This window comes from Corvus brachyrhynchos, unplaced genomic scaffold (genome assembly GCF_000691975.1).
Source record: "Corvus brachyrhynchos isolate BGI_N302 unplaced genomic scaffold, ASM69197v1 scaffold219, whole genome shotgun sequence".
Classification (NCBI taxonomy): domain Eukaryota; kingdom Metazoa; phylum Chordata; class Aves; order Passeriformes; family Corvidae; genus Corvus; species Corvus brachyrhynchos.
Genome location: NW_008240034.1, coordinates 1,004,059 through 1,013,090, shown reverse-complemented (window position 1 = coordinate 1,013,090; position 9,032 = coordinate 1,004,059). Strand labels below are relative to the sequence as shown.

Genomic DNA, 9,032 nt, shown 5'->3' with positions numbered 1-9,032 from the left:
AATGCTTCTCTCTGAATCTGAAATATGTGTTAGACTGGCTCAGGAATCTATGTTAGTTAATGAAGAGTAACACTGGAAAGGGAAATTTCTCTTTTTTTCCCCTCACTTTTTTGCAAGAGTGGTTTCAGTCTGGAGGGTTTTCTCAGGGGAGACACAACTGGCCTCACAGTGAGAAACGCCTTTGTCAGGGCAGAAAGCTCAGACTCTGCCTTTGCCCTTGTTTCCTAAATGATGGCTGAGCTTCATTCCATTTGCTCAGATCCTTGAGTCCACACCTAAGGAGGGAGTGCAGGAGTCATCCAGAAATACAAACATGAGAGTGCGTAGTTGACCAACCTCTGTGTAACTTCTGAGAGGAAAGTTACTCTTAAGCCTGAGCAGCAGAAACTAGCAGGAGGAAAGTGGCACTGGGGATGGTAAAGTGAGATCAAAGGAATTTAATCTCCCTTTTTGCCCCCCCAAGATTAAATGCCTCATGGGCATAGGAGCCAGTTTCCAACATCACAGTGCACTGTGAGAGTAACTGGAGTTCCCCACTGCTACCTTTGATGGTGATGGAATCCCTCAGCAGCAAGAAGAGCAGTGACACCCTGGCCCACAGCTGTTCTCTGTGTTGCTGGTGCATGCCATGCTCTTGCATTTCTGCCTCCTCTGTGGTGTTTGGATTTGAAGTGTCAGGCTGCACCTACCTCACCTTCAGACCAAGTAGCTCCACATCCTGTGGCTCTGGCAATCAGTGCAGTCAGCAATATTCTGTCATCAGTTACGTTTCCAAGCCAGACTTGCCTTTCTCTCCTGTTCCTTTGACTCTTGTTTCTGTGGTCTTCTGGATTTGTAAATAATCTGAGGGATTGCTCCGTTACACCTGCGTTTAAATTTATGCAGGGAGTGGGCCATTTGCTTTGTCTATCACCTGTTTCTTGTTTCCTCAGCCCTAGCACAGAGTGCTGGTTATTCCATGGTGACTCCAGCATTCCCACTTGCTCTGGTGCTCCATTACTGCTTCGGATAATTAAACTCCTGATTAGTTATGGAATTGTCACCCTGTTGTAGTGGCCAATCCTCTTACTTTCGGCACCTGGTTATTAATAGGAGATCTCATGGCTCCTGAAGTATTCTTGACACCTTTTCAAGCCAGCCCATCCATGTCAACAGCTTCAGCCTTTGTTTTCAGAGGCCTTATTGATCCCCAGGCAAGGAGGAGCCATTGATCTACACATCATTGTCTGAGCCAAGTGAGTTCTGCAGATTGTCCAGGACCCGGAGGGAGTATGGGTAGACCACACCCTTTCCATGAAACCACGGTTGTTTGCTTGGAAGGATTTATCCAAGAGGGTTTTGTACTTGGTCACATTCCAGCAAAACCCAACAGAGGCGCATTGACACTTTCCCGACTTACAGAGCCATTTCCCGGTATGACCATCCTCAAAATGGACTCTGTCCCCTTCTCCTTTCATCATCCTGTCACTTCTCCCTTCTCTTTTTGTGTGCACAGTTGTAGGGCTCTGTCTGGAGCCAGAGTGGTCTCAGTGGGGGTTATCTTGGGGGATGGTGGACTGGAGGCATCTTCTTCATTGTTCTGGAATTTCCAGTCTCTGTGTTGATAGTTGAAGGCACTAACTCAGAACCCACACTCTGTGGTGGCCTGTTTTTTGGTGAATACTTTGCTTTGTTGTTAGAGGATAGATTTTGATGTGAAGCTATACTGTGTTTTCTTAAATAAGTTGTAAGAGGCCCGTACTGGAAACACTGTAAATGTTCCAACTCCCACTGAATAAGTGAGGAGTGATGGTGCACAGCTGAGATTGTTGCTGGCTGAGGATCCTACAGAGATGTCACTGGGGACTGGGGGACTGACACTGGGATTTTCTTCTGCAGTCAGGTGCTCTCAGTCACCCAAAAGCTTTGATTGTTTACCTGTTTGCTCCCTGCCTAGGCTAAACTTGATGAACAGCATTTCCATGCACAGCAGCCGGAGGAGCAGCAGATGTTCTGTCTGGGTTGTTTTCTTCAGCCCATGCTGCTGCCTGAACTTGTGACCGAGCACCAAATGCCACCCTGCAGGTGCCTGTTCTCAGGCTCTGCCTGGCTCAGCCTCTCCCACCTTGCCTGTGCCATTTGTGGTCCTACCAGACTCCTTCTCTGCCTGCTCAGCTGTTTCTCTGCTCATGCCCCTGAGCTCCTGAGTGCAGTGGGGCATCAGGGAGAAGCCAGGGTGTTGTGGCTGGCTGCTCCCTGAAGGGTCAACCCCTAAAAATGCTGCGCTTGGATGCGATATGTGTGTTTAGAATAACAGCTGAAGGTCCAGGTCCTTCTTTTAAGTGAACATGTAAATCATGAAGGTCTGAGGTCTTAAACTGGTGGGGGGATAAGTAGTGAGTAGAGTGCTGGAGGTAAAATAGATGGAATGGAAACACATGGGCTGAGGGGAAGGCGAGGAGGCCAGGAAAAACTGCTCAATACACCCGATGAACTCTTCTGAACAGCACGGTTCCTAACACTGCCCTGTGGGCATTTGGGTAACTTTTGCTTTGAACTTAAATGAGTTGCATTTGGTGGTGGGGTGAAGTGGGTGGAGGGATGTCCTGTTTTTAAGGAGAGCTGTCTCAGCCATGTTCTTCTCTTTTCCTGAAGGCCTCTGTTGGCCGGCAGAGCCCGAGGGTGGTCGCATACCCAGCCCGTGGCCTATGTCCTGGAGAGCCCGCCCTTCAAAGCGCAGCAGGTACCTCAAGGCTCAGATCCCTCTGTTTCTTGGTCTAGTTCCCAGAGGACACAAAGTTACTGTGATCACTTCCCTTCTCGTTGCAACATCTCCTGAGCCTGTTGGTTGATTCCCATGCTGTTTGACAGAGGAGGAAAGGCTTAAAGATGCCAAAGTTCCTACAGGTGTCCATTTGCACATTCTTGAGTAAGGGGTGATTACCCTAAAAATGCCCCCAGGTGAAGGAAAGGCTGCAGTGTGTTCACACAGTTGTGACATCAGCGGATCCAGTGAGGAGAGACACACAAATACTCAGACAACCTTCAGATTCAGCTTCCAGTCAGTTATGGGACTTGAATGTGGATAGAACTGGGGTTTGTGCTGATGAAGTGACTGCTGCCAGTTGTGTTCCCTGTCCCTCTCTGTTCTGCCTAATCTCTTCCTCTGGCTTATCATGTCTGCACACACACAAGAAGGGATCATCCCTGGCTTTGTTGCATCTCAGGATTTGATCCGTGGTGGTGCTAGTATCCAACTTCTTCTGATCCCTGCAGTTGTGTCAATGGGCTCAGCTGATCATCGACTGAACCTGGCAGAGATCCTTTCCCAGAACTACGGTGTGAGGGAAGAAAGGGAGGAAGATGATACTCAGGAGAAGCAGAAATCTTTAGAAGAGCTGGAGAAGAGTTTCAGTGCCTCTCAGGTAAAGGCAGCAGGGGAGGGGAAGTGAAATTACCTGCTGGAGTTGCTTGTGTGCTGTGTGAAGCCCTGACTTGAGCTGGGTTCAGGTCACCCAACGATGAGTCAAGTTTGCATTTGGATTGGAAGGAATGGTTTTGAGAACAGACGACAGCAGTGAATTTTGGAGCCTTCCTCTGCCAAGTAGCCCCTCTGGCAGATGATCTTGGCTCTCCTTGCTGAAGAATCACCAGCTTTTGGGGGTGATGGCCAGTGTTTCACAAAGATGAGCCAACGTGGTGCTGCTGTGGGTGGTCCCACAGAGACCTCAGTGGAACACAAACTGCTCTTGGTGACAGAGAGTGTCTCTTCAGGCCAGGCACTAGACTGATACAGGGATTTGTTCCTCCCCTTCCTCTACTTAAATACAGTAGTGCTTTCTGGCATTTTTCACCTGTTTGAAATCTAGAACAAAAGATAAATGTATTTTAATAATGCCCTAGACTATATTGCTTTGGGCTGAAAGTTCCTGGCTTTTCCATACCTTTGAGAGGGACAGGATACAGTGGGTCCCAACAGTGTCACCTGAGGCTGCTCAGAGCCCCCAGAGGAGCAGAGCTGCCCTGACTGCCTCTGCCTGTCCATGTTCCTGCAGCTGGTGTGGTGCTCTTGTGGTTGTTCTCTTCCTGATGCAGCTTTGTCCTCCTCTTGCTCAGAGCAGTGAAATGCCATTTGAGGAGCTGCTCGCACTGTATGGCTATGAGGCATCTGATCCCATCTCGGAGCAGGACAGTGAGAGCAATGACATCACTCCCAACCTCCCTGATATGACTCTGGATAAGGTGAGAGCAGCTCTCTGCCTGGGTGTCTGCACAGGCTGTCGAGGTTACCCCCGTTTCAGAGGGGTTTGATCGATGCCAAGGGAAGGTACCTGCCTAGCTCTGGTGTCCCAGTGAGGAACACCAGGTGCAGAAACATGAGTGTGAAGTGTTTAGAGGAGAAGGGAGAAAGGATATCTGTTTCAAAATGTAAAAACTCTGCATGGAACTTTGGTTACAAGTATTTGCACATCGATGGGGGTGTGTGAAGAGCCAGGGAAAGTTTGTATCTTCCCAGCTGAAGCCGGGGCTCCTCCTGTTCTAGCAAAATTCTGTAGAAAGTGGGGGGTTTTGGGGGGTTGGGGTTTTCCTCTTTCAGGATCTTTGAGTTACTTGCTGTGAGTGGAGCTCTACAGAAAGGGCCGCTTGCTCATACTCTCTGGCTTCCATAGGAAGCCACTCATGACACTTGTTAAAGTGCTTCTAGGGAAAATAGTCTGGGTGTGGTGGGAGTGTGAGAGAAAGAATCTGTCTTTGGACAAGCTGTGGGAGGGTGAAGAGATCTGTGGATGCGGCCGCTGTTGACCAGAAATGCTTTTACTCTAGGCCTCACTCCCCCTCATATATTTTTTTTAATTTAAAAATATTTTTCACTTTCTTGTTGTTGTTAAAAGGAACAAATAGCGAAGGATTTGCTTTCAGGGGAAGAAGAGGAGGAGACACAATCTTCAGCTGACGATCTGACTCCATCCGTCACGTCCCACGATGCATCGGACTTATTCCCAAACCAGCCTGGCTGTATGTGTCACTAGTTCCTAAGTAGTTGCTGTTCACTTTTACATATGATGTGCAGGGGAGGGTGAGAATGGCTTTCTTAATTTTGTCAGTCTCCTGACATCAAATTTTCCACTTTTCCTCCTGGGGACTGTCTGCGTGGCAGAGGCATTACCGGGCTTTGGGTAGGACAGGACAGAGCGTTGATGAGCAGTGGGATGAGGGAAGAATTGTCTTGAGCTGTAGCTCAGAATACTGAGAAAGTGGGAATTGTTTTGCTGCCTGCTGTAATTGCAAGTCTGAAAGATAAGTACCTCATCTGACATCGCTACAAGTGAATAAATTCAGTAGTAGTAGTGGAGAGATGTATTGTGGCAGTTCCTAAATACTGAAATATGTGGGAAGCTGAAGCACGTGACAAGGACTCTGCATGAAGTGATGTTATTGCTCCTGCTGTCTTGTAAAATTAAGGAGGCTGAGCTCCCCAGGTTGGCCATCCATGTGGCAAGTGTGCAAATTCTGTTATTTCAAGTGAGAAAATTAAAATACAGGTAAGCTGTCCCTTGTAGACCATGCTGTAAGGGACCTTAGGACAGAAAATGAAGGGAAGAAGAGGGAACATAAAGGAATAATAAAAAAAAATTCATAACTACAGATCTTTTCCTTTCCCACAAAGCAAACAACTTCCTTCCTGATGAAGACAAAGAGCCATGTTCATCTCCATGTGCTTCCTCCATGGCAGAGGATTCAGAGGTGGATTCCATCCCATCCAATGAGTGTAAGAAGGTAAATGACCTGACTGCACTGGGAAGGGGGACTCCTGAGTTGAAAGCATGACACCAAAGCACTATGATATCTCCCCAGCTGGCTTCTTGATGCCTTGCATTTTGTGGGTGGCAGTGGCAGATGTGGGTTACAAGAGGTGTTTTTAATACAATCTCGAAATTATCTTCTGCTTCAGATACGGGAAGTCTGTTGTGCCTTGGTAAATTAAATCTTCAACCCTACAAAGGTGAAATGCAGCAGGATTTACTGAGGGGAAACCATCTTTCTAAAGAGAGGAGCAGGCTTCCAAATTCATCCTGGCTGTGAAGGCTGCAGGAGAAACCTCTGCATTGCTTTATCTCCAGCCTTAGCTTTTTGCCATAGATCTTTTACATTAAAACTGTATAAATGCTGAGGGTCCCCACAGTATCATCTGGTTCGTAGTAAACCTTCTTCAAATAGTCAGGGTTCACTAGAAATAGTAGTGACAGAGGGGGCTACCAGTAAATAAATCAGCCTTGTAGTGGTGTAGTCCCTAAATCATGAAGTACAGCCTGCGTGGAGCATTTCCCATTTCAATCTTCTCACCTCTCTGTCGTGGGATTTCAGGAGATCATGGTTGGACCTCAGTACCAGGCCACTGTTCCCATCCTCCGCTTAAACAGGCACAGGCAAAAAGGTAAGGCAGCCTCTTCTTTGTGCCTAGTTTGGGTGTAGGGCTGCTGGCAGGGGGATTTGATGAGCTCTGGATCACCAGTCCTGCTCTGTGTCTCCAGGAGGCTTGGCAGCTTTCAGTGACATCCAGATGTACTGACTTAGATGAGCCTGATTTAATCGGGCTGGGAACACAGGTACAGAACTGGTGAAGCTCAGGGAGAACTGGGTTGGTGTGACAGGTTTGCAGGAGGGGGTCTCAGCTGTAGCCAAAGAGAAGGAATACCCATCTGGGGATGCTCTGATTTATTCTCTCTGACATCTTCCTTAAGTAGTGAGTTAGTGGCATTCAGTGCTCCCTGGAGATTATCTGTTTCTGATTTTGGGATGTCTGCAGAGTAGACAGAGGTGCCTTGATTTGCAGATTGTGTCCAATAATGAGTGCAGTATGAGCGCCAGCTTGTTGAGCTTCTGGACAAGAAAGCTAAAAGGGTCTTTAGTTGCCAGGATTAATTAATCAAAGCGGTAATCTTTGAGAATGTGATGACAAAAACTTTGTCAGCCAACCTTTCTGAAACAATGGAAACAAGCTGAGCCTGTGCCAAGGGCCCTAAAAGAGATATAAAGAGCTTATCTGCCTCCAAAATCAGGAGGGAAAATGCAGTGCCTTGAGGGATGGTTGTCATCTCTACTGCCGGGTTGGAGTACCAAGCAAAGATTTCCTCCTTCCTCTGTCTTCCCCATGCATGTCCATGCAGACCACTTCTCAAAAAGCAGCAGAATTCTCTGTTTGATTATCTTATTTCAGTGCTTTTTCTGTTAGCCTATGAGAATGAAGATCAGCTGCTTTGGGACCCGAACATCCTCCCTGAGAGGGAGGTGGAAGAGTTCCTGTACCGCGCTGTGAAGCGGCAGTGGGACGAGCTGTCCGGCAGCAGCCTGCCAGAGGGAGAGGTGGTCAAGGACAATGAGCAGGTGAGCTTAGGGACTCCTGCAGCACACACAGACCCAGGTGGTGCTGGCCCAACAGTGCCACGTTCCTTGCAGAGGTCAGAATGAGGTCAAACTCCAGTGATCCTCATGGATAAGTGAGGGTGTGTGCCCAGCTGCGGTCACCCTCTCTGTTGGGAAGACTGGAAAAGTCAGCAGATCAACCATTTCAGAGCAGCTGTGTATTCCTCCGATCTAGCCAGGTTAGATTCTGGTGGAACTACATTTGTCCAGTCCCAGGGTTTGTAATCCAGTCCCTTAAAAAGGGGGATAATCTCTGCTGGTGGTCAAGCTGGGATTAGCAGCAAGTTGGCTCCTGGGAAATAGAAGTTTTACGAGACAAACGTGAGTCACGGGCAGGCTGGTTTGTGGTGTGTTGCTCAGGTACGTGCTGTGAGTGATTTCCTTCTGTTTCCCAGGCTTTGTATGAGCTGGTGAAATGCAACTTCAATGCAGAAGAGGCACTGCGGAGGTTACGGTTCAACGTGAAGGTTATCAGAGGTGAGGACTCCCCTTATTTCGGTTCATCAGGGCACATGGAACTCTTTCAAGATTCTGCACATCTCCTCCAACTCCTCTTTCTTTCTGCTACAGATGAGCTTTGTGCCTGGAGCGAGGAAGAATGTAGAAATTTTGAACATGGCTTTAGAGTCCATGGGAAAAACTTTCACCTTATCCAAGCAAACAAGGTAAGGCTGCTCCCCCCAGGTCAGGAGCAGGGGAAGGAGGCAGTGACTGGGCACCAGAGATGTGCTTTGGGCCTCGGCTGACGCAGGGAGTTCAGGATGGCCGAGTTCCAATCCCAGGCTTTGTGTTGACTCATGCCAGCAGGTGATGGGCTGTTCACTGCCCTGCTCTGCCTTATTTTCCAGGTGGGAGAAGTCACAAACACCACTGACCTGCATGAGTGATGTCAGTTAATTACTGATTAGCCCTTTCTGGAGTCTCAAAAGTTCTTTCCAAACTCTCAGCCCTTGCAGTACTTCTGTGAATGAGTGAGTTGAGCATGTGGATGTTTCGTAAAGTCCCCTGGGGTCCTCTAGAATGGCAGGTGCTGTTGTAGGGAGAGCTGGGCCCCGGGACATGCTGCTGTGCTGGGAGTTGGCAGAACCAGAGAGTCCAGTTCTACCACTGGTTAATTGTAGGCATGTTGACGCTGGCCAGTGACAATGGATGCAGGTTTGCTCTCTCTGCTAAGTGTGCTGCTGCTGGAAGCGCAGGAAAGTCCTGCACGAGTGTGTGTGACCCACACGGGTCTGTGACAACAGCTGTGTGCTGTGGGGAGTTCTTTCTCTGGCCACCTCGGAAACCTCAGTACGTGCTTCTGTTCTGCAGCAATGTGTCCATAGCCATGTAAATCACTGTAATGCACTTTAATTTTCTGTGCTGGTTAAATGGGAAAATAGCTCCTTGCTCCAGGAGATGCACCTGGATGGGGGTGGCTGTCCTGACTGGGGTGTTTCTCCTCAGGTCCGCACCCGGTCGGTGGGCGAGTGCGTGGAGTATTACTACATGTGGAAAAAATCAGAGCGCTATGACTACTTCACTCAGCAGACTCGTCTAGGAAGGAAGAAGTACGTCCTCCACCCTGGAGCCACGTGCGTGGAATATTCTCACACTAAAATTAGTAATATTAACCTCCCAGTGAAGCT

The 9,032-nt window shown here is 48.4% G+C and overlaps 1 protein-coding gene across 5 annotated transcripts in view; it reads left to right on the top strand.

The window, feature by feature from the left end:
* The window catches only part of MIER2 (MIER family member 2), a 13,308-nt gene that overhangs the window by 967 nt on the left and 3,309 nt on the right, over positions 1-9,032 (top strand). Inside the window, exons 1-11 of one of the 5 annotated variants that reach the window (XM_017743873.1) lie at positions 1-1,235; positions 2,635-2,722; positions 3,256-3,404; positions 4,096-4,221; positions 4,872-4,995; positions 5,648-5,757; positions 6,346-6,415; positions 7,199-7,365; positions 7,800-7,881; positions 7,975-8,069; positions 8,851-9,032. The exon at positions 1-1,235 is cut by the window's left edge and continues 967 nt beyond it. In XM_017743873.1, coding sequence (XP_017599362.1) covers positions 3,264-3,404; positions 4,096-4,221; positions 4,872-4,995; positions 5,648-5,757; positions 6,346-6,415; positions 7,199-7,365; positions 7,800-7,881; positions 7,975-8,069; positions 8,851-9,032 — 1,097 coding nt within the window. In that variant the 5' untranslated portion in view covers positions 1-1,235; positions 2,635-2,722; positions 3,256-3,263. Of the gene's footprint in view, positions 2,065-2,634; positions 2,723-3,255; positions 3,405-4,095; positions 4,222-4,871; positions 4,996-5,647; positions 5,758-6,345; positions 6,416-7,198; positions 7,366-7,799; positions 7,882-7,974; positions 8,070-8,850 lie in introns of those variants that run through there. The other 4 variants (XM_017743872.1, XM_017743875.1, XM_008641026.2 and 1 more) reach the window with 4 other exon arrangements.